Below are 25,629 nucleotides of genomic sequence, written 5' to 3'. Positions count from 1 at the left end.
CACATGCCTGCACAATTGGTAAATATCTCTCTTATTCCTCTTTATGTATGGTATAAATTTGTTTAGCCCGCGGCCAACGTCGTGGTTTGGGCCTAACACAAAGAACCAGCCCCATGGCCACTCACTCAGCTCCCCACACACACACACTCTCTGGGACGAGGAGGACAAAGCTCATGGGTCGAGACAAAGGACAAGGAGGGTTCTTCACTGATTAAGGTCCCGGGCAAAACAGACTGAACTTGGGGAAAAATAATAATTTAATTTCACGCTAATCAAACACACATGGGACACAGACAAAACACAGAGCAGGGCTTGCATATGTTACACCCACCCTTCCCTTCTTCTCAGGCCCAAATCACTTTGTTCCTTGTTTCTCTCCCTCCTTCACCCAAGCAGCACAGGGTAACAGGGGATGGGGTTTAGAGTCAGTTCATGGGCTGCTGTTTCCTGCTGCTCCTTCCTCCTCAGGAAGGATTCCTCCTCAGGAAGGATTCCTTACAGTCCTATCCTGCTTCCCCCTGTAGTCCCTCCCATGGGAGAGAGTCTTCCATGAACCTCTTCATGAGTCCTTCCCATGAGGTTTGGAACAAGCTGCTACAGAGAGGACTTCCCACAGAGTCATGAGCTGCTTCAGGGACAGTCACCTCTCCTGCTGCAGGGTGTTCCACAGCTGCAAATCCAAGTCCAGGGGCTGCAAGTCCACACTCATCCCTCCTGGCCCCTTCAGGGAATATCCTCCATGAACAGAGGGACAGCCTACCATCTCCCCATAGGCTACAGGGAAACTTCTGCTTGGGCACCTTCTTCACCCTCCTTCCTCACCAGCCTCAGAATCTTCACCCTGAAACTGCCTTTCACCTGTTCAGCACAGCTCTATCTCCCAAGCTTGCTCTCAGCTCAGGTCTTATATCAGTTATTTCCTGTGTTAATGGCAGAGGCGCATCTATTGTCTTTCTAACGACCCGACCTTGGCCACCTGAGCCAGGGGAGCTTTTAGTAGCTTCTTACAGGAGCCACCCCTGGGGCCCTCCCCTGCTACTGAAACCATGCCAGAACCAAACCAACACAGCCATATCCCCTCAGTGTCATAGAATGTGTTTGTCCATGACATTCTGGAAGGCGAGAAGGACATGGAAAAACAAGTCTTTTTGTATAAAAGATATATATTGCTATGTATATTGTAAAAGATATAATTTATCTATGAATCAAATATTTAATGATACAGTTCTCCATCTCGGTATTGGCAATGTTCCCACTTTCTATTGCTCCATTCAATAAAACAGTGCTACACTGCATCTGTCTTCTCTGATGCAGTCCAATGCCCATCCTGGTTTTACTGTAATGAGAGGTCTTATTACTACATAGTAGCAGCAGCACCTCTGCTGCTGGTTCACTGGTGTAAAGATCTTTCTACTGAAAGCCTTTTTCTGTTTGACTGAAGTGGATATAACTGGCAATCACTTTCTGGCTCTTTATTACTATCCTAGATTCTGTGGCTGACCTTGAGTGAAAGTGTGCATTGAGCTCTCCCTCCTTGAAATTGCAGTCATTTGTATGTAACCCAAAATTAGGTTATGCAAAGTGTATCTATTACATGTATTTCATGTAATATTGTGTGTATAATACTATCTGCATTGGCCTCTGAGCCCTTGGTAAGCATTTTCAAACTGTTTTCATAATTTTTCTGGATTATTTTTTTACTGTGCTAGATTCATTGATGCATTCTAACTTTGGGACGTATGTAACCCCTAGGATCCTGCAAATAGTTGGAGTTCCCTTTCCTCTTCTCCTGCAGAATCTTACCTACTGCAGATCTCCTTTTCAAAACAGAAATTGCAGAAGAGTTCTGCAGTCATATCCAGTACATTTTCCTGACAAAATCAGGAGATCGAGAGATTTACCTGTGCAGTTTACTTTCTGCAGGCTGCCACTTACCGATTGTTCCCAAGACACTGTATGCATGTATCAGAATGAAAGCTGTATCTTATTTAAATTAATAAGATGAATGAGTGCAGCATTTCCAAAACAGGCAATGAGAAGAAGAAAGCTAGGCAATATTCACGTATTAATTAAAATGAGAGGTCTCCACTGAAAAAAGGAGTTGATTGATATTCTGACAGCTGCCCATAGACCCATTCATGAAATGATAGCCATGAGAGGCACCATGGGAAGCAGGGTTTTTACTGGAGACAAAGTCATTCACTTGATGCACATTCTGTTAAAGGAAGCAGCTTGGATATTGCAATTTATTATTGTTGTGCTTGCTGGAAAAAGAAATCTTAAATCCCAGCTGGAGAATTCAGAGGACTTCTTTGCTCTTCAGATTTGCTTTATAGATCTGCAGAGTCCCACTTGGGAGACATTAGCATCAGTAATAACTATAGTACTTAGCCCTTATTGTTGTGTGTTTCATCCACAGATCTCAGAGAGGTTTGCAAGGTGAGTGCAGAATAATAATCCCCTTTTAGAGAAACTGAACGAATACGTACAAAGGCTTGGTCATACAGCCAAGGTGACACAATAAGGTGAAATTATGATGGAGCGAAGTCAGGTCCTTCTCACCCCAAGTGCCAGCATGGCCAAAGGGGGTGAGTTAGACCTATATTTTGCAAAGTAATTCAATACCAGTAGAAATTGGAGTGTTGGAGAAACTGGATTCTAAGTGAGCATATTATAAAACACAATCAAGTGTATTATTGCTTTTCTGAACCTGAAAACCCACTATGGGTCTTTTTCAAAATGAGTTAACATGCTGTTGGAAACTCATAGGGTTTCAAGTCAGGTACCTAACCCAGGGACATAAGGTAAATGCCCAGCCTGTCCATACAGTTGAGGGAGACATCAGTATGGCATTCAGAAAACCTGTGATAAGAATCAGTCAGACTCACTAGCCTAACTCAAGCAGCTAAATCAGAGACATGTAGTCAGGCAATGTGAATAGCCTCTGACATACCCAGTTCTAAAAGCAATGCCCAGATCTGCAAAGTCATGTAGTAAGACATCCCATTACAATCTGTGAAAAGTTTATGCTTTGCCTATGTTCGTGGAAGCAGGCACCCTTTGCCTAGGCATGATCTTTTCTGGATCTTAACTTGTTACAGTACTGAAGTGAGATTCAGCAACAAGTGTCACAATATTATATAATCCATGGAGATAAACCTGAATATTATAATTGCTTCCACTGCCAAGATGACAGACATAAATGCAAGATGCAACAGTGATAATGATGTTTCTGAACTGGGAGCAAATATTATTCTCCAAGTGTGCAAAGGAAAAATTATCTCAAGGCCACACAGAAAAAGGTATTTGCTTGTGCCAGCTTTCTGTTTCAGTGTTTGGCTGTCTTTTGGCAACCTGCCATCCAATAATTAATTGCATGTCCATGGGGCATTTCGTTGGAGGAGGGACATATGTTAGTGCAAGAGTAGAGTATCAATGCTTAATGCCAGTGACACGGAACAGAGGCTCTCAAAGGATCTTGCACATCTGTTTGTCTAGCTAGTCACAGACTGCAGACACTTTGTCTTTATTTCTGTCTGTTGGAGTCTCAGAGATAAAATTAACATAACATGGAGAATTTTTCAAATTTATTTTTAAGGAAGCTGCTACACAGCTTTTGTTGTTGCTTTAGCAGCCTTAGGAATGCTGTGTACGTAATGTGAAATGGGAGTTTAGGTAGTCCGGGAGTAAAAGTCTACATTCAGAGATGAGCCACACTGTGGCAAAATGTGAGAAGTGCACAGGCTTCAGAAGCAACGGTAGAGAGAGTATAAAACCTACTGGTCCTTATGGGTTGCGCTCTGTTGAAACCACAAGATACTGGGATGCCTTTGAAAAGTTGCTTCAGTTACCCTTTGAAAGATTGCCATGCTACCTAGAGGATATGTAACTAATGGGAGATTTCCTCAACCAGAGTGAATTATGGATGTGATGTTTAATTTATAAAAAAAAAAAAAAGATATTTGATGTAAGCAAAGCCACCCTGATTTGCCCCAGTAACAAGTACACTGAACAGGTTGCCCAGAGAAGTCTTGGATGCACCATCATTGGAAGTGTTCCAGGTCAGGTTGGATGGGGCTTTGAACAACTTGATCTAATGATGGATGTCCCTGCCCATGGCAGGGCAGATGGTTCTTTGAAGTTCCCTTCCAAACCAAGCCCTTCTAAGATTCTGTGAAATATGTAATACATTCTGTGGGACCTGTCCTTGTGTTGTTGCTCACTGTACTGGTTTGGTTGAAGTGAGCAGCCGACCCTTTGTGCCCATGGTACTGTTAGCTGGACTGCTGCTCCTGGTGTGTCAGGCAAAGACAAACTGCCTGTTGAAAATTCCTTGCCACCTCCTTAACAACCTGCTGTTACTTAGGATGGATAAGTGTGGGGACTGAATAGTTCTCTGCTATCAAGAAGTCACCTATATACATTATTGATATTTTGTCACTTGACCCAATAGCTTAGGGTATTAGGTGAGCAGCTGAATAGTATGTACCAGGATCCATCACTGCCTTGCCCATGCTGCAGTTGGGACACTAAGTGCCTTCAATGCAAAGTATGTGGTAGATGGAAGGTTTGATAGTCTGCTTGAAGGCCAGGAAGTGGGGAGGGTGAGATTCCTGGCAGAACCAGGTCTCCTGGGAATCTCTGATTTGGTTATAAGCAGTGGACTTTTTGAATTAAACAGGGAACCGCTGCTGTAAGAAACCACAAGTCACTGAACATACATGGCACAGGATGTGAGGTACCAGGTTTTCAACTGCTAAGTTGCTTTGTGTCCAGGTAGGAGGAAACCTGCATTTGCCTCATTCTTGCCATGTCTCAGCTCCCAAAATTAGGAGGAGGTGGCCATTGAGATGGCAGTCTGTATACCATGGCCCTAAACATAACTGTGCTCTGGACTAGAGCCCACCATTTAGAAAAACCCATCTCTTCCTGATTAAAATATTCCTGTGGTGGATTTAGCATTCTTGGTACATGGTTTCAGTAATTAATTACCCAAACTGCAGAAAATACCTGCCTTGTTTCTAGGCTGGAGCTGGGATATGGGCACAAGGTCTGTGTCTCTGAGAACTGAGTCAGAAGAAAGCCATCTGAGCAGTAGTCGGTCTGCTTCCTCTCATATTTCACCTGAGTTTATATGCAACTCTTCTGCAGCATCTTTGTTAACTGGCCCAAATGAACCTCACAGCATCTGCACACATGATTATCCCTTGATATTGAAGGTGATGTGAGGTGTCAGGTAAAGTAAGTGATTTCCCTGCTGAGAACACCCCACATTGGGGAATAGAGTCCTAAACTCCTGCCTGTCCTGACCTTTAACTTGTTGACCATCAGTATTCTAATATTTAATACCATCTTAGTACTTTTTAATGTCCTTAGCATGTAGTGCAATAAATGCCTGTGAACTAGTGCCAGCAAGCTAGCCTGAACCACACGAGTCTCTTCAGCCCATGTGCCACTGCACCTTCATCCCTCACTTTACTTAGATTTTGCTTTCTGCAACAGTAGGATTAGGGAAGTTCAAAGTATGCTGTAAGATGTCTCTGTGCTTGCATCTCTGATCTGTCTGGGACCTCTGTAAATAATAGGCAGAAGATCAATGTGAAGTAATGCCATGAAAAGCCATGAAGCAGGAGGACATCAGAGGAAGAATGCCAAATATAAACAAATGGAAAACATTAGATAAAATCTAGGAGTATTCTAGCTTGGTGAAAGCAGTGTACATCTGAGTGCTTGATGGTGGTTGTAAATCTCTAGAGATGGAGAAAGACAGAGAAATGTGATTACTGCAACAAGTCTCCTCTACAGCTCTGACAGTTTTGGAAGAGTTTCTAGATATTGGAGCAGTTTAGGAAGAATTCCCTAGGAACCTCATTCAAAAATAAGCTAGTCCAGATTCTGATGCTAAGGGTCAGGGAATAACCTGGGAACACATTGCAATTGCCTTAGTTTCATCAATTTCAATAGTTCAGATAGTCAAACAGGAAGAGTTTTGCCATTGACATCACCGGGAAAAGGATTTGACCCATAAACTTAAATTCAGCATCTTCACGTTCTCAGAAGCCAGATACACAAAAGATCAGAAAGCAAAGGAGAGTTACCCTCTGATGATCTGTTATGATATTTCATATTTCCGTATACCTTTGGTTTTCATTTTGTACTTTTAATTCACATGATGAAGTTTTCAGACAGAAGTGGATGTCATGTGTAAGCTGAGTTCCTTGTTTTTTTCTTTTGCCTGTCACTGGCTGCATGTTCTCTATTGATGTCTTGTTCCTGGTACTTGACACTGACCATCTTGTCTGTGAAAGGAAGCACTCCAGCTGGCTTGCCTGATAAGAAGAAAGGAAAGTTTGCTTGGTTTAGTCACTCCACAGAAACCCATGGTAATGTTCCGCTGCACTATGTGTCCACATTGCGTATATCTGTGTGTGTGTCCATATATCTCTATACAGACTGACATATAATATGGCTTTGTATACTTCTGCATGTGCGTGCCTTGCTTTTTCTATTGCTTGTGCAGTGTCCTCTTCACGCACTCAAGAGAATAAGCTGCTCTGCAAATCAATCTCTTGCTAATGTCTTCAACATTGTTTTCCATTTGCAAATAAGCTCAAATATGTCTTGAAAGTGCTTTACCTCATCTTCAAAGATAACTTGTGAAATATCAGCGTTTTGGATTTTTTCCTGAAGGGCTTAGTCGGCACCTAAAATTTTAATTATTAATGTTGGTTTTTTCTTGCAGCTTACTTGACCGTTTCATGTACGTCAAAATATGAATTCAGTTGATTCCTTAATTTGTCTTTCCAAATAGACACGATGGCTAAAACATCTAGTCTTTGTAAAGGAACAGGCACCATTGGAGTACAGTATTTCATAGTTCTATCAAGAGACCTACAGAGTCCATTATTTCACATGGTCCTAAGAACACAGCACAAGAACTTTAGATTTTCTAAGATGTATGTTGTAGGATTGTGAATTGTTTGGATGGGATGAACGAAAGATAGTTCCTTTTGAGCGACATTTCTACCATAACACTTTCAGAGCAGGAACACAGGACCTCTTTGGAAGAACCTTCTGATATCTTTCTAGCCTCTGAATGAAGGCCTGGTCCCATTGCCAATTAAACATCTGTGCAATTTAAATGCAGAACCTATTTATTCTTCCTTGCCTCCTTTTGCACCAAGGACCCAAAAATAGATGTGTTCTTAGCACTGAGTAATATATTCTTGCAGGCTTTTAGAAGCCTCTCCAAAAGCTAGTAGTGCATGCTCTCAAGTCTCATCTGAGATACATATCCAACCAGTAGTACAGGTCATATCCTGAAGTTCTACGAGGCATCTGAGAGATCTGTTTAAATCCTCCACAATTCTGTTTAAATTTTGGGGTTTTTTTCATTTGTTTTGTGGATTTGAAAAGGTGGGAAGAGGGAAGAGGACATATATTGGTTCCTATCCATTGTCCTAACTTACAATGGATGGTTATATATTAAGGAATAATTAGAGCTCATACAGGAGATGGAAGCAACTGGTGGAATGGAATTTTTTTATATGACCTGTAGAAGCAAATAAAATAGTGAGATTTGACGACAGATAAAAAAATGTGACAGGTCCTTGAATCCAGATGAGATAGGTTCACACCTATAGTTACTTTTGTTTGATGTTTGTTCTGTAATACCTCTGTAGAAGTCTAGGAGGTTGTCCAGTTCTTAGTTGGTGGGTGTCAACATAAAATCTACACTGTAGTCTATCTTCATCAGCTCCTTTTTTTGTAATATCTGAATGGGTCAGAGAGTCTGCATTCCCCTCTTATCCCTATAGGGTCAGTTTATAAGTGTGAGGTTGAAACATGTTAGTGGTTAGTATATGATAGATGAGCCATCAATATTATTTGTGTGGTACTTGCTATCAGGCTAACAGAAGATGTTTGTTTGAATACATGTCAGTCTGGTACTTTGTATTCCAATCATCACACCAGAGACTGGGGAGGGCAGTGAGGGGATTGGTCTGGTGCAAGTAAAGGGGCATTGTTTCCATTGGATCAAATACAAGCTTCTTGTTGGCTTTGCTAGGTTTTCTAATTTTCAGTGGCTCTCATTCAAAACATTTCCAGGAACTGATGCTGAAAGAAAGCAAGCAGCTGCTTCTTCCCTTTTCTTTAGTATTGAGTAACCAGTGTATGTTCCTGAAGCCTACCTGCCCAGCCTGACCTGTGCAGGGAGGCACTAAACTTGCTCAGCAAATTGCTTAATCCTCAGGAGCTGCAGCTGAGAGTCTTTTCATTAAGCCAGTTCCTTCACTCGTGTGATTCCTAAACAGGTGTGCCAGGTTCTAATGGCCAACCCTCTCTGTTTTCTTCCCTTTGACTCTTACAGTGAGCATGCCCACCAGTGAGACCGAGTCCGTGAACACAGACAACGTCCCTGGAGCGGATATTGAAGGCGAAAACTGCGGTGCTAGGCTAGCGTGAGTACATAGACCCAGCTACACCTATGTGGGGGTTGGATGGAGCTTGGTGAGTTAAAGCCAGGGCAAATGTCAGGCTTTTTAAGGGGAAGAAAACCCCACAGTGGATGAAAGGAGAGGGTGTAGAAGATCTATCGATTGCAATTCTTATCTTAATTGCCATGTAAACTTACTCTGGACGTTATTTGAGAGCATCTGTGTTTACATAGATGTAAATAAAGTACAGAATGTCCAGGATAAGCAGATCTGGTTTTGTGTAATAGCTAAAAGAAGAGCTGATGGATAGCAGTGTTCTTATTTTAAAATTCCTCTTTGGTAATAGATAATCAAATTGAGTATTTGCAGAACGAAGCATGGAAATGACTGGTTTATTTTAATTTATCTGATGATTCTTGTACACAATTCTGCCACCTGAATGACACCCTCCAAATGCTGAGCACAATACTATCATGACAAAACAGTTAGGAGGGAGTAATGCTCTTGATGGAGATGCTCAAGAATGTGTGAGATAGCACTCATGGAATACCATATTATATGGTGTATTTTTTTAGTATCACAGAGAGTAAGAATAGGCACGATGAGACCTTTCTTCCCCTTTGCATGACTTGAACAAGAGCAGCCTTTATGCTCTGGAGGAATATGTCAGTCCCTCCAAATTTCCTTGAAAAATGGGCTAAGCGTATCAGTGCTATAGCTGGTACCATGCTGGAGTATTTTGAGGCTCTGTCCTGTCCTTAGACATACCTTGAACCTTTCAGTGTTGGTGAAATGCTCATCATATAAATAAGAAATGATCAGGTTTGTCAGACCTGTGGTCCAGCTGGCCCAGTGTTCAGGTCCTGACAGTGACAGGAGGGTAGGTGCACAAGCCTGGTCATTTCCTACATTCTAGTCCCCTTTTACTGCTCACAAAATAATACTAATTGGATTAAAGATGAAAAGGGCACACTTCTGCTTTTTGCTATTAATGGACCTGTAGCCCATGGATTTATCTGAACCCACTAACACTGTCTGCCCTCACAATCTCCTGTGGAAACAACTTTCAGAAGTTCACTACTTGCTGTGTACGCAAGTACTTTCTTGTATCTGTCTTACACTGATCTGCTGCTACTTTCAGTCAACATCCTCTCCTTCTAACAATGTGAGATTGGGTGATCAACAGTTCCATGTTCAGCTTATACCTATCACTTTTATGACTTTGTAAACCTTGACTGTATCTCCCATACACCCTTGGCCCTGTGTACAAAGTGAAGTGGAGGAGATCATATCTGCTTTACAAGATGTGATAGGTGGAATATGTTGTAAATTTAATCTGCTTTCCTGTAAGCATCAGCCAATGACTTACAAATCCCAAAATAAATAATTTGTGATAGCTTTCCTTCACCTGCCTACCATTGCCTACCTGCTGAGTCTTTCAGTTTACATTATAAACTCTCTTCTGAGGATCAAGACTAGACCTATTCACAGCACAGAGGCAGCTGTAGCCCTTTCTTTAGCACCCCACCAAGCTGCTTGTGCTCTTGTTGTATTACAGGAGACAGCAGCTGGATATATGACCATTTCTTCCAGCTGGATCCAATTTGGAGAACCATCTCTATTCTGCAGTTGTGACTCCCAACACAATGGGTCCCCTGGTGCTACACAGTGCCAAAACCAATAGCAACTGCTACTATAAAGTTGCATATATTTTTAACATTACAGCTTGCATTCATTTAATGTCCTTAATCCCAAAGGATCCTAAAGCACTTTATGAACTGTAAAAGCAAGGATTGTTTTTACAGCAGTAGAGTTCAGCCACCTTCAGGGTAAGATGTGATAGATGTCTAAAAACAAAGGGCACAAGTGTATAAGGAGATGTACGAGGGATAGCTTGTTTTGCACTGAAGATACATGGGGAATTTTGGCAAGCAGAACATAATCATCTTAACTGGAGTGTGGCCAGGAGAGCTGAGGTTAAACCCAACTCTAAAGGTAATCATTACTTATAAAGGAGTTTATCTAAAACAGCGCACAGGAGAGTGGCTGTACTGTGGTCTGGCACCACAATCACTATACTCCTGACATTAGGAGAAAGGATGGCTACATCAAACACGTTTTAGGGAAGAAGGCACTGGAAAATGACAGGAAAACAGAGTTTCCTTTCTTCTTCCCATGTTTTAAGTGTTAAAACAGAAGTCTAAGTTTCACCAGAGCAAGACATGCAAGATTCAGGGACATAAACAGTTTCCTTACCACTTTCTACTTCATTTGAAAATGGGTGATGAATAGTAAGGGAATTGAAGTCTGTTATTGAGAAGGGTTTTTTTTACCCCTTACCCAAGGACAGCTAAGATCCTCAAGGCCTCGCTCAGATTGCTTTTCATCTCTAAGAGATGAATAGGCTCCTTCATCCAGGAAAACAAATGGCTATATCATTGTATTTGAAATTCTGAAGTGAGATGCAAATTTTCCCCATGTTTCCTGCTGTTGTTAAATGTTGGTTTCAAACTTGTGGAGCTGCAAATTCCTTAGTTATGGCTAAATTCAGATCTGCCTTTGATTCTGAGATTTGGCATCCTTTCTGGTTTGTTTGGTTTTTTTATTTCATCACACACCTAGGCAGAGAGAGAAACAAACTTTCCTGGTTTCAAGAAATGTTAAGTCCCCTTCTTCTCACTGAGCCCTCATTTTAACATCCTATAGGTCAGTATTCCAACTGGAATATATAAAATGTAAGGAAGAAATAGTATTGATTATTTTCTTTTTTTCTGAACCTGACTAAGAATTTTTCCCAGTGTTCAAGAACAGAGACAATTCATGTGGGAAGTTAGCTGAGCTTTTCAAATAATTTTCTCATCTGGTGCTAGTAACTTTGAGTAAGTATTAATAGTTATAGTCTGTAGTCATGCCATCCTGATTTACTCTAGTTGAAGATTAGGCCTGGACTTCTAAGCAGTCACCTGCCCTCTGGATTTTGTTTTTACAGTTGAAATGGCTAGACAAGTTTCTTTGACTGTTGACTTTCATCTGTTGCACGAGTCTTCGTTTCTACCAGCCTGCTAAAATCACCTAGTGGCCATAAATCGTCATTGCCTTGCCATAAACACTTTTTCCCAGAGGGCAGAGGCTGCACTGGGCAAGCTGCCACCAGACATGACTGAAGCAACAGGGAGGTTTCAAGTCTAAGGTGATATATTTATGTATTTAGTGGCATCAGGCTGCTAGGACATTTAACCACTCCAACAGCACCACCATGACTACAGGCTGAGCTTTCCATTAGAATGCACTCTTGTTAGAATGAAAAAAGTCCCCAGGAGACTGAAAGAAAAAGCATTTTTATTGAAGATAACTTAGAATTACTGGCTGTTCTTTCTGTTCTTATAAAATGCTGTAGAGCTTTGAAAAGCTGGGTCTGTGAATGACAGAAAGATGTACTTGAGAAGCCAGGCTCAAGAGTGCCTTTTGGAAAAGGAGATCTTCCTAGACAGCCTTTCTCAGCTCCACAGAGACATATGCTATGTGAGATCAGGAGAGTACCTCTCAAACACAAGCTATCTCCTACTGATGAATTGTCTCAAAGAAGCTTTTATTTCTATAGAATCCATACTATAGAAACTGTCTTCATTAGCTGTGCTGTCTGGAGCAATGCCAGTCTTTAAACCACCAGAAGGAATTTCAGGAAGAATATAACATCTAAAATCTCTTTTCTTATTGTATAAATTCAATGTCTTAGACAACAAACATTCATATTCATTCCTGGTGTAATTCTGATTCCATCAGAAGAGTTGTGGAAGGGAGTAGTTCTCTTCCTAACATGGGTGTCAGGCATCTGAATTTGAAAACAGGTTTTGTAGGGTTCCACAGGACATGGAAAAGTGTCCCACAGCTTCCAGAGTCTATCATGCATGTCATGGTTTTGCCTTGTACTGCACTGACATCTGTCCTGCAGTAAAAACACAACAGCTTTTATCCTCAAGGACAACATTTGAAAGAGGAGCTTATCTCACTCCTAATGTATCATGGCTTTAATAATGTGTTGCCTCTGGGTACAAATAAATGTGTTTCCTCTGCAGCAAACATCAGTGGGATAAACCCAGAACTAGAAGCAATGAGTTTCTGCTTACAGGATTGCCTTATACCCAGGACTTCCCAATAGCAAGTAATTTCCCTGAACCTCTGTGTTTACTGCTGTGCCAGTCTTCGGTTCCCGAGGACAGGCTATTGCTCATCATCAGTAGTAATCTGTTCTGTGAGGGATGGCAACATATATAATCTTCCAATACAACCAGAATGCCAAATTTCTAATACAACCATAGAGATCTGGAGCGCCACAATAGAGCTTGCTTTTATACATGTGTATTAGGTATAAAAAAGTTCTTTGTGGAAAGTAGTGTTTCATACAGCCTCAATAGAAAAGTGGAGCACTTGAGTTCAAAAGGAAGGAGAGCTTAAAATTATCTGCTTTCACTGAAACAATAAGCCACTTGGTGTTTTCACCTTGGCCAAGATTTCCATACATTTAGGGGGCATTTCAACTGCTTTTTCACCGAAGAAGGTTAAAACAATAAAACAGGATAAAAGAAACTGAACACTGGCTTTCCAAGTGAAAACAGCGTGTCCTGAAAATACTATGAGTGATGAAAGCTTTCCCTGGCAGTTCAACTATCAGTGATTTTTCCCTTGGTGCTTTTCTGGCTGAGAATGCAATTCCTATGCAGTTCTTGCAATAATCAGCATAGGAGGCAGTGGTAAAGACAAGAGAGTCAGTTTGCTTACAGGTTTGATATAGTTGCTCCTGGTTTTCACCTAATGAGAAGACAGCTTCCTTCTGTGAGGACCAAAGTCCCCATCACATCAGGAGGAGCAGTGGTAAGAAAAGTCTGCCAAAAGCTCTGAAACCACTGCTGACTTCAGCAGGAAAACACACAGGGTTGATTGACCCTTATGTGTCAGCTTCAGGTACTGCTCTCTGATTTATTATGAGCAAGGTGCTTTTGGCATTCACAGTCAGCTCCAGATAGGTGTCTAAAGGAAAACTGAGTGCCCTTGTGGAGGAGGAATTATCTTACTACTTCAGATTCAGTGACAGGCCTTGCCTATGACTTGCCACTTGCAAGATTATTCACTAAATGCTGATGTGCTGGCCTATTTTTCCAGCCTATAAGAAGCCTGTTGAATAGCAAACCAATTCAATTTTAAGCTAGACAGATCCAGTTCTCTTAAAGATATTCTGTAGATTCTTACTGCTGCTGGTCAACAATCACCTCTCTCTTAAAACCAGCATCGCTCCATCAGGTCAACGTGCTCTTCAGTGCTTCTGCAAGAAAGGCAAGAATGCAAAAAAGAGAAGAGGCATCACTGTGTGGACTCTGCTGAAATTCAGTGACTGCCTCTGCAGGAGGATCTCAGTCCACTTCAGTACGCAAGTTTTTCAGGGCCAGTGATCTGTTCTGCTTTGTTGGAAGCTTTTAATTAATGCTCAGAAATGGGAAATGATCATTGCACATCCCCTGTGTGCATTGCATTGTACAGGCAGAAGGATGGAGGCTTGTTGCTTCAGTTTGAGCGGCAGAGGCAGAACTGAGCATACAACTTAGCCCTAACACTTTATTAGGCTGAGAGATTATCAGATATGCAGTATGCATTCCTGAAAATGTCATTCCACTATTTGCTCGTGTCCACAGTAATATGCAGATAAAAGACCCTGGGGTGGGAATCTTCTCTTCAGGAATGCCAACATCCTGACTAGAAGGAATGAAATGTCATCAGCTGGAAGTGAGAGAGGGAAAAATGTTTTGCTGTTTGACTAGTCACTACATGAATGCACCATATTGCACCAAAGCAGAGTCTATATCACACCAGGTTTGCATTCTCTCAGTTCTAAAATCTGTAAGATTCCCACAGTGCAGCTCTTTGGATGTTCCCCAAAGTTGTGTAGAACCTAGAGGCATAGTAAGCAAATTTCTGTATTAAAGTTTTTCTGAGAGCTTTTCCTGGCATCCAAGGGCTTTTTTAAGTCCTCATGAAGATAGTTGCCTACAGGCAGGATCATAGTGTGAAATAGTTGTGACCAGCATGCCAGATAATTTTGTGGTCATGGTTAGTACTTTCTACACCCAGAAAATGTTTGCAGCATGGCCTTTGTGTCATGCTTGGAGACCTACAATTTTTTTCCACCATTTTTATTGTCTGCGGAATCATGCAAAGTCCTCAATCCCTGTTTTACAGGAGTGTCACAGCCTTCACAAGTGCATAGTTTCTCCTCTCTGGTGTCAACCATGAACAGAGAAACAAAGATTTTTGTCCCTCAGATTGGATATCTTGCTACATTTGAATTATGCTGATTATCCTGAGTTTATGCCAATAAAATCTTTAAATTTCACTGCCTTATCTGTATGTGGTACATGACTATGTAAGGTTAAAAGTTTTAGAAAATTAAAAAGATAACTAGACAAAACCAGCAGTCTAATTTTTCTGTTTGTCTTTCTAGATAATTTGAGTTACATGGTTCCTATTATAAAAACATCCGTAGTGATCTGAAACGGTTTTTGCATAGGCTTCTATACCCTGATTTTAAAAAGCAGTTTCTCAGGACATTCCAGAGCTGGACACAAATGGGGACATTCCCTTTCTTCCAGCGATATAAAAGTCCCAGGATACCAGAGATGCAAGAGATCCAGGTTTAAATTCTTAGCAGAGAATCTGGTCCACGCTGAATTCTTGGCAAATGCCAGTTTGGAGAGTCACACACAGGCCATGACGAGGCCCCAAGTCCAGAATACTTGACAGCCCCTAGAGATGCCATAGAAGTTTTGGGGTTTTTAATATGACTATTTAATCCGGGTTCTGGATGACAAAGATTCTTGATCCTCAGGGTCATTTGAAAAATATGTTTCAGATTTGGGCGCAATGTTTTCAGAACCAACTATTGTACAGTTTGTGTTTCAAAAATTTCATTTTACTCTTGGATTCTGCCTCTAAATATAAATCTCTTCCTCCTTCCTTGTCCTGTTCTATATATATAGTACACCCACATGTGATAAAGCCTTCTGCCATAGCAGTAAGGCAGTGGTGGGGGGGAGGCTGTAGCTAACCTGTAGGAGCACTGAATGCACTTGGCTGCTGCTCATAATGCTCCAAAGATATAATTATCACATGCATGATGAGTACTATACCTGCCCCACCTCTTCTGCTTAAATTAAAGATGCTTTAAATGCCACACAGCTCCCTTGTTGGGAAACCATTAGCCGAAGGAGATGTCACCAGAGGACTTCACGCTCTCTGTCCTTAGCTTTCCATGAGACAGGCGCTTCCTGCTATCTCTCTAATCTCTCTAGCCCTATTTCCCCTCCTCCCCAGCCTTTTCCTCTGAAAGTCCCCACAACCTCCTTCTCAGCACCCAGCTTTCTCTTTCATTGTAATTTTTTTCTTCTTTTTCTTTCCCCTTTATCTGAGTTTTCTTTCCTGTTGCCTGTAAATCTGATCCAGTTTGTAGGCAGGGTTTATCAAGCAAGAATTCTCAGTGAGAAGTTGGGAGAGTATTAACAATAAGGATGTGCTTTGTAGGTGCTTCACTCATCGTCGTTGTTAAAGCTCACTTTGTCTCTGCAGCATAATTTAGCATTCTGTTCAGCCAGTGCATTATTTCTTCTTTATCAAAAGAGTTCTTGAGTGTGTCTGTAACCAAACTGCTGCCTCGTATGTGGCCTAGACAAGCTGCCTGTGACACAGCAGGAATGATGTATTCAGTGCAAAATTTCTTTTCTTTTCTTTTTTTTTCTTTTTTTTTTTTTTTTCTTGGACCATCTGCTGTTGAAATGTTCCTATCACAAAAATCTCTTCCAGATATGGAACTGACCCATCACCATTTGCTTGTCAGTGACTGATGTCCTCAAACAGGAACATGACCATTATTAAGACTGCTACAGAAAGTACTGTTAGATGCTTTGAGCATTACTTTGTCCCATGTCTACTAACTGTGAATCCATTTTTAAGCCAATATCGTAAGGCCTTTACTGACTGTTGTCAACAATTAATCACTTTCCTATCATAGAGGGAACCTTAAGAAATGCTTCAATCCAGCAGAAATATCTTGCTCGTACTCATGCCCCAGATTCTCATTTCTTCTGTTATTGGTAGTGGATTTTGCAGCTACCTAAATCAAGTCTGACTCATGTTGTGGCATCCACATACCTTAATTTCTCTCTCTGCCCCATTATGCATGTACTAAAAGTCAGCCAAAGAGTTTAAAGGCCTCACAGGACACATGACATGCAGAGCAAGGCAGTGGCTAGGACTGGGGTCTGTCCCCAGCTTTGCCTATCAGTTCTCATAAAAAGCCAATGAGATTATTTAAGTAAATAAATCCATGTGCATGGAATTAGATATTTAAACACATTCATAGTGGGAACACGGTCAAATTTTCAGGAACGCTTAATTCCCAAAATTTCATTCATAACAACAGAATCTGCTATTGTTCAGACCATTTTGAATTCAAAGCAATTTACACAGATAACAAAAACAAATAAGTGTTAGTATCTAAGTTTGAAAATATTCACTGTGCACTGTTTTTCCCTCAATTGCTGGGGGGGTTGGGGGGGGGAAAGGAAAAAAAAAAACAGAAAACGGCATTATTTTCCCTAGGCTTTCATAATGTGCTTATATATCCTGAAGTGACAGGTGATGTGTGAAAGCAACAAGTCTGCCTTTATAAAGACATAAATATTTGAATATAAGAAAGAAAACCTAGTGACTAAAAGAAAAAAGATGCATACTTGAAAAATGAATTTGGTAGCAGATACAGAGTATCTCTAGCATTAGGCCGGGTTTTTACCCAAGAGAAAAGCTAGTTCATTGATGTCTGTAGGTGGTAGAATCCCATCATGGCATGACTCCTACTTCATGACTCCCACTAAAAATCAGGATTTGTGTATCAGGGAATTCTAGCCCTGCCCAGTGCCTGCATTGACTTACAGAAGATGTAGAGGAAAACAGTATCTATTTTGATTGAGCTTAACTTTGTTTCTGTTGCTGTTTTCATAAAAGCCTGGGAGGTACGGGACAGCTTCAGAATTTAATGGCAATTCTTATCTTTCAGGCATCGGATCTCAAAGTCAAAGTTTAGGTAAGTAAAACAGACTTTTGCTTTTCCTCCTTTCCACCAATTTTGTTCGGTGCTTTACTCCTGCGTCTGTGGGACACAGTGGTGATTCTAGGAGATACTGCCACGCTTGTCTGATTTTAGTCATCTATCAAAAATCAAGATCCTTTTTCTAAGCTTCATACTGAAATAAGGCACAGGAACTACTGACAGTATTTCACTCACAAGTACCTATCTGATTGCTACCTACATATCTCAAGCTATAAAATATAAAAGCAGAAGAAAAAAGTGGTTCAACCACAGAATTATTCTACATCCGTCAACATCAACCCTGTCAGCTCAAGGTTCTTTTTCCTACACTTTGTTGCGTTACTCTGCTTTGCTTGATTTTGCTTGATCTTTCAACTCACGAGGTTTGCATCTTACTTGTGAAATGCTTCCTTTCACCATGGGACATGTGGAGTTTTTCTGGTGGTATTTGTTTTTCTGTTGACTTAAAGTTTTTGAAAATGTGAAGCAGTCCCCTTGTGGTAATTTGTGGGGTTTGATTGGAAAAGCTGACTGAATTAATGGAACTTGGTTGTTGAGGTTCCAGTCAATTTCTGTCTCTCCAGTAGGAGCCCAGCTGCCTCCATAAGTCTGATTTCAAAGTCAGTTTTATGGAAAACTAAATTAATTTTTAGAATAACTGGGAAAAGTGAGCAACTCTGTCCTTCCTAAATAATGAACAATAAGGTGAATTCAGGAATGCTTGTATGCTTACATACTGTCTATATGCATCCCTGTGCAAAGACTTGCATACATGATCACATTCCTACAATCTGTGGGTTTATTTGTATGTAGGTGAAGGCACAAAAGAACACTTGTATAATTACATTGTCATGGGCATGCACATTTGTGCACACAAAAGTGTGTGGGATTGCTAATGATTGAACAACAACAGGAATGCCTAGATTTGTGTCCATTTAGAAAGCTGAGAAGATAACTTCTTGTCTCAAATCCACTGCAAAACACACAACCCTTATTAAACATTTGTGCTAGCTAGACTGGGTGTCTTTATAAAGTGCATAGCTAAAGGAGCTGGGATTTGATTACCTGTTAAAGTGTTGTTGCAAAAAATTTTTGGCCAGTGTGCAATGTTCCCATTGCCTGGCTTTAGTTTATACAGATGATGAACCCTGGCCTCAAGCATGACCGTAGTTCATCACTGGAAATAATGCATAAGGGAAGACTGGCCAAGAAAATTTCTTTCTTCCTGTAATGTTGTCTATGTGTGTGCCTCTTTAGAGACACACACACACATATATATGTATATAATATCTATATAAAACTATTAGATTTATTATACAGTGGCAAGTGTTGCCTGGAAACTGGTTGCTATGCAAGTTAAATTCTGAAGAGTAGGAGGTGTGTAATTAGCTTTAAATATCTTCTGTGGTTAGTAATTACCCTCAGAAATCAGTGACACAAGGGAATGTGTTCAAGGCAAGTTTTAAAAGGTCTGTTGATTAGCAAATGGTATCTGTAGTTCTAGGCATGAAGGTGAGATGTTGAGATCCTCCAATTTTTTTTTCTATTCAGAGTTAGCCCTTTTATTTAGCTTAATCCTGAATATTGCAGAATGTTGGAAACATTCCATGGATTTTATTTGACCTCACCTCTCCAAGAACTTAATCCACAGGTCCATGGTATATAGTGGGTATCTTGTCATTGCACTATTCTGAGCCTGGGCAAGGTCCCATTGGAGGCCATAAGCATAAAATACAAAAAGAAGAATTATTTTTGTGGGAACTGGGATAAAAAAACCTCTCAGGGTAGATGCAGTGGATGTCTTAATCTGATTAAGACATTGCTTGAAGAGGTTTATTTACCCCTAAATGTTGCAAATTGGTTTAGGACTAACTTAATCCCTATAGCTAAAGAAAGGATGATCACAACTGTCAACTCAGATGAGAATCAGTGAATATTTCTCATGGTGAACTTTAAAGTTATTCTCAACCACACTTGAACAATAAATCAAGAGCAGAGTCTCTCTTGGCAGAGATTTGCAATAGCCTAGGGATCCCTATCTGAAAAGAACTTTTCCTTTTCCAATTTTCCAAGTCGCTACTGGCGCCGATGGAATCGATTCTGCAGAAGAAAGTGTCGTGCTGCTGTCAAGTCCAATGTTTTCTACTGGTTGGTGATCTTCCTTGTGTTTCTCAACACCCTTACCATTGCCTCTGAACACTACAACCAGCCAGACTGGCTCACGGAGGTCCAAGGTGAGAAGAGGATGATTTCTGTTCTGTTTTTTTATGGTCGGTGTTAAGAAAGGGGGCTGAGGAGGGAGCTGATGCAGAAAATGTAAAAGGAGCATATACAGGTGCAAATAGTCCTCTGTCTGTTCATGATCTTAAATAATACAACAAAATACCTGCCTACAGTGGAGGAAACTTAAGTTCCTTGTTTCCAGCCAAAGCAGTATTCCACTGGGTGTAAGTGAAATCAGGAGCTTATGCTAAATACATATTTGCAGCAATTGGATTTTCAATTCATGGATAGCTACTGGGAACCACAGGTTCTCCACAGTTTTCCCTGAAACAGCATTTATGATAAATTCTAGTTACCAGGGAGGCGAGGAAAGAAGAGTGATTCGTAAAGTTCTTCTGTCTGCAGAGCAGTTGAATCCTCACTGGAGGTGAGAGCAGCTGAAAAGCTTAATTAAGCAACAGTAGGTAGCACAGCAGCTCTTCTATTCCCACTCTCATCTGCAGATGACAAGTGTGATGGGAGGTTGTGCACAGGAAGGCATGTCCCTGGCATGGAGGTTGTGTGATTGTGTAATACCTTGCAGCTGTCTGTGCAATACCTAAGAATCTCTGTAAGCATCTTTGTAAAGCATTTCTCTGGATGAGCTGCCCACACCCATTCTTTATGCCAAGCTTATATGAAGTTAACCTTCCAGACTGATCCCAGAAGACGTTTCTTATAGGCTTATAGGGTTCATGGTTCGCTGTGATGAACTTTTGACTAAGTATCATTAACCTGTTTCTGGTTTTGTTCTTTTCTTTCTTTTTGTTTTTGTTGTTTGTTTGTTTGTTTTCATGAGACACTGCCAATAAGGTGCTGCTAGCTCTTTTCACGGCTGAGATGCTGCTGAAGATGTACAGCCTTGGTCTCCAGGCCTACTTTGTGTCCCTCTTCAACCGCTTTGACTGTTTCATTGTGTGTGGAGGAATCCTGGAAACAATTCTGGTTGAGACTAAGATCATGTCACCACTGGGCATTTCTGTGTTGAGATGTGTTCGACTACTAAGAATATTTAAAATCACAAGGTACTTTTGTGCTTCTTTGGGAATAAAGGAGGGCTACCGCTCAGTGCACAACATATATAGGCATAAGTCACTCATACCCCTGTTCTTTTCACTTTTTCTACCACTAACGGGGTAGTGAGAGCGCTAGGTTGATAGTCCTCATCTTCTGAAGTCTGGGGCAGAATGGGAGGGCTGTACAGACTGGATATCCCTGATATGAGTGGTCAGGATTGGTAAGGAATCTGGTACAGGAGGCTGAAGACAATTGATGCAACGCAGATTTTTAAACTGAAATCTGGAAGGATAATGTGAGCTGAGCTGGGGCTCTTATGTTTCTGTGCAAAAGACAAAGTGAAAACAAAACTACAGATAGCCTGTGACCTTTTCTATTGCTTTATGTTGACAGAAAGGGGCCTGAAAGACTACTTTGTGCCAAAACAGCATTCAGCTAAGGAACCCATGCCAGCTCCAGTAGACTCAACAGTGGCCTTAATGGGAGATAGTGTCAACACTAGCAGCTGTAGGCAAAGGATGTTGCCAGCCCTTCTCCTTCAAAGGAATCCAGCATGTAGCATTAGCTTTATGAAGAAGCCACACTTTTCTAGACTCCAGTGTCCTCTCTTTTTCCTTTTCCTTCTTTCTCTTCTACCTCTGCATAAAGGCACAGTGGTGTCTATAGAACGGTCTCTGCTTCCTGCAGTTGGGTACTTCCCCAGCTTGTTTTGGCAGGAGTTTTTCAGCTTGAGTGGAGATTTTATGAGAGATCAGCTCTCAACTTACCCAGATGAGAGCTCTTGGAACAAATCTACCTAAGTGCTAACCCAAAGTAGCATGGGGCCTGCCTTTTCCTTGTGGGCATCAGTCAGCGCCTTATAAAAAGCTGGACTGAGGTGGTGAAAGGGTGCCTTTTCTGCCAGCTCATCTATGAAATTGTCTCTATAATTGCTACATACACCCCCAAAGGAAATTTCTGATGAATTTGAGACAAAAAACACAGCACATGAGGAAAAACAAGACAAGAACTGGAAGACAGTCAAGATGGCAGAGCTGTGAGGCAGAAAAAATCTACAGAGTTGGACTTGTGCACCGTATAAGATTTAACCTGAAAACTTCTGAGCCTCAACTCTCTTTCAGGGTGGATGGTTTTGAGGGTCAGATAGCAGAGGCAGAAAATCAGTTTACAGTCTTGAATAGTGAGGCCAAAGCAAGCGTACGATTACTAAAGAAGAAGAAAAAGGAGGTCTGTTTAGATGTGTGATCATAAAAGAGGGAAAACTGTTCCAGGAAATGAGTTTCCAGCAAGAAAGGCATCTCTACCCTTTCAGAAATAGTGGGGATCTCTGGTCTGGTGACTGTTTTTCCTGGATGTCTGGGTCTGAAAGCTATCATCACTGAGTCCCAGGCCTGGTTTCTGAGGAAACCAGTAGCTGTTTGAGGCGTTGGGTAACCAGATACAGCCAGGGCAACATACTAATAGCTATAAAAGCATAGCTTCAATATAGCATCCTGGAGAGGTCATTGTTTTTCAAGACATTTCTCCACTCCTACATAAAATATATAATCTAGCTAAGAGAAAACTTTAATAGAAAGGCAAATGCTGAAAGAATATCATTAATACTTTAGGAAGCTTGAGCTATTGGAGTACTCAAATATTCCTAAAGCTTCTGGCACAGATGTAATATTGAAACCAGCCAGCAGCAGGACAAGTTATATTTACCTTCATCCTGCAGCAAAACTAAAATACAATTTTGCATGGAAGCAAATGTTACCTGGAATAAGTCTCCTGCAACTTACACAGGGGTCTATGTGCAAAGCACAGAGCTGAGGAATAACTCATAATGAATAATGTATTAATCAGATTTAGCCTTCTTTCCTGTTCCTAAAATATTGGCAAGTAGGTTGCAGTAGTCTCAGATTTAAATGTGGTTTTTAATTATACAAAATTTTCTTCATAATTTTTCCCCTCTGTGGGTGAAGTTCACCCTCATGCAGAAGGCCCTAACACAAGCCTCCAAAGCAGTATTTTAGGCCCACTCATGTCTTACTGAAGGAGAAAATATTCTGGCGTTAAAGCAAAGCTTTTACCTCTGATGTTCTCCAGAAAAATACAGTATTTTCTGTTATTCACTCAGCTCTAAATACAATGATGATTTACTGACCACTTTATCAATACTGGTAGAAAACACCCCCAGAGTACAATGATGATACAGAAAGATACAATCCTAGAAAGCTGGTAAGGGGGAGGAGAGATGCTGGTGTAATATTTTATGCCAAATAGGTATTCATGAGCAGTGACATTAGGACATACACTGGAGATGGAAATAGTGATAATCAAGAGCATTAAAAAGGCACAAAGCAGGAAAACTACTCTGATGAGAGTATACCAGTAGGTAGCTTAATCTTTATATTTTTGTATGGGTTTTCCATGGTAAACATGAAGCACAAACAAATTCAGGGTGCATCAAGACGATACACTTCTAGGAAAAACACAGATACAGCTCCCTAATGTGACAGAAACAAATAAATACACCATCAGATGAACAATGGATCATCTTAGAGCCCACATTTAGAATTTCAAAAGCAAATTCTTCTTCCAAAATTATAAAGTCTTCAGAATTGTTTAGTCTTGTACATTAGACGAGCAGACGATATAATCTCTTTGGGTTGTTCTTCCTGATTTTCACAGAGCTGTGCAGAAAATCTTCCTTTGTTTTAAGATAAATTATTTTCTCTTTATAAATAGCCCTTTACTGTTTTATAAATTCCTATATTTAGTGCTTTATACTTAAAAATAAATTTATTTATTTGCAAGAGCATACTGAAATTTGATACTTTATACATATGTCACTGTTAACTAGAGAGGAGACATGGGGCACCTTTTTTTTTTGTTCCTGCTTTCAAAGTGGTTTGATATTGGACATAGAATGTGGGAAGTTTTCCTACAATGAAACTGCCAGCTGTTGCTACTGTTTTAAGCTCAGCATCTGTGCTTGCTAGTACAGTGGCATGCAATGGAGAAGAGAGGGAAGAGAATAAAAGAATACCTTAAGTTATAATCCAGTTCTACAATTGATTTTTGTGTGAGATGTTGAACAAATCATTTAACTTCTCTGCATCATCCCTGCATTTTGAAACAGGGATCATAATCACATCCTACACACTGGGGTTTGCAGTGCCTCATCACTGGCATCCTCAAGGGTCTGAGGTCTGCAAGTAGGAGAAGTCAAGAAGCACGTTCATTTGTGTGTGTGTGTGTATATACATATATATATATATATAGTCATTCCTTAAGCCTGAGGAAACAGCAGTGCTTCATCTCATACCTCCCAGTCCAAAACCTCTGATTCTATCCAGCAGTTCCATGAGATTTATTGTAACTGTTTTTTCTTTGTAGTATATTAACCAAAGAGAGTGAAGTACTTTTTCTGTGCTTGGGCTTCATCCATTCCTGTCTTAAAAGCCTTGTGTTTCATTGAGTAACCCCAGATGTCACTGAGGGCGTGTTCTTGTTATTTCTGCAGCCACCTAATGTGACAGATGGTAACCTCAGCTCAGGCGTCTAGGACAATAAGATAAGACAATTGTGATTTCCACATCACAGTCAAGTCAAACCTCTCTTATCCTTTCCTTTTCCCTTTTTCTCTTTTTTTTTTTTTTTGTGTGTTTATTTTTCTAATGGTGCTGTGTTTCCAGGTAGCACTCAGTGCACAGATAAAACAGCACCCATCTTATCACCAGGTCATCTCAGTTAATTGCCTTAAGTTTGATAGTTACATAAGAAACTGAATCTCAGGTATTGAGCCATTTGTAAGAAATACAGAGCTGATAAAAGTCTGTGCAGTTGTGCCTTGAGATAGCAAGGCATTAAAGCTTTAAGTCACTGAGGCTATTCAGATGGGTAATAGCTCTACTGTGTGTCTCTTAAGGGCACTGCAAGAAAAATCTAGAAAATGTGTCCTGACTGACATTGGAAGGCTTGCAGAGATATTCTGGACCACAGCAGTTTCTGGTTTGAGGATGCTAAAGTCAGTCAAGTTTCATCAGAAATTAATTTTCCGTCTTTCCCTTTCTCCCAAAGTGTGAAAGTGTGTGAGCTGTAAGGATAAATGCAAATGCAGCAGGCTGTTACATTGCACATTCAGTGCGGACATTTGGTGGCACTGAGCCCACAGCTTCCATGCCCTTAACTTTGCTCTGTAGTTTTTCATTGTTCATCTCTTTCACTGCAGTTAAACTTTAAAGCATTCTAGTTTTCTCTGCAGCGCTGAGCTGGAAGGAAAACATCACAGTTCTCTTTGAAGCTCAGCCCTTGGAGATAAACCGGTTGCTGAACTTCAGAGAACATGGTGGTGTCCCTCTGCAGATCAGGTTGCTAACCTTCAGAAAGTGATTGCACTGCTCAATCATTCCTGTTTTCCATGGGATAAGGAAACTTGTCTTTTTATGCTGACATTTTAAAAACATTAATTTAACTGGGAATTTAAGAACCTTGGTCTCTAATGTCTACACTGCCTTCGGAACGGTATGTTGAAGGACCAGGCTTCTTCAGAAGAGCAAGAGCACTAGACCAGTCTGTCATCCTCAAGTGGAATTTCTTTCTCTGAGGAAAATAAGTCTAGAAATTCAGAATACTCTACGGAAAGAAAAGTTCATTGTTACAGGCTTTGGAAGAAGGAAGTGGAAGATTTTTACCATGATGGGGTCTCAAAGCATAATGGTAGGCCACAAGAGATGATGCTAGAAGGAAAACTTAGAGATTACAGGGAAGCATTGTAGGCTTGCTGACCTGTGA

General features: G+C 40.7%; 1 protein-coding gene across 1 annotated transcript in view; it reads left to right on the top strand.

Moving 5' to 3' along the window:
- The window catches only part of CACNA1C (calcium voltage-gated channel subunit alpha1 C), a 478,569-nt gene that overhangs the window by 354,400 nt on the left and 98,540 nt on the right, over window positions 1–25,629 (top strand). The window contains exons 10-13 of the mRNA XM_051608094.1: window positions 8,372–8,462; window positions 17,539–17,565; window positions 19,645–19,805; window positions 20,633–20,858. Of these exons, the coding sequence (XP_051464054.1) occupies window positions 8,372–8,462; window positions 17,539–17,565; window positions 19,645–19,805; window positions 20,633–20,858 (505 nt within the window). The remainder of the gene's footprint in view (window positions 1–8,371; window positions 8,463–17,538; window positions 17,566–19,644; window positions 19,806–20,632; window positions 20,859–25,629) is intronic.

Source organism: Apus apus, chromosome 1, assembly GCF_020740795.1.
Source record: "Apus apus isolate bApuApu2 chromosome 1, bApuApu2.pri.cur, whole genome shotgun sequence".
NCBI lineage: Eukaryota > Metazoa > Chordata > Aves > Apodiformes > Apodidae > Apus > Apus apus.
This window is presented reverse-complemented; position numbering and strand designations above follow the sequence as displayed.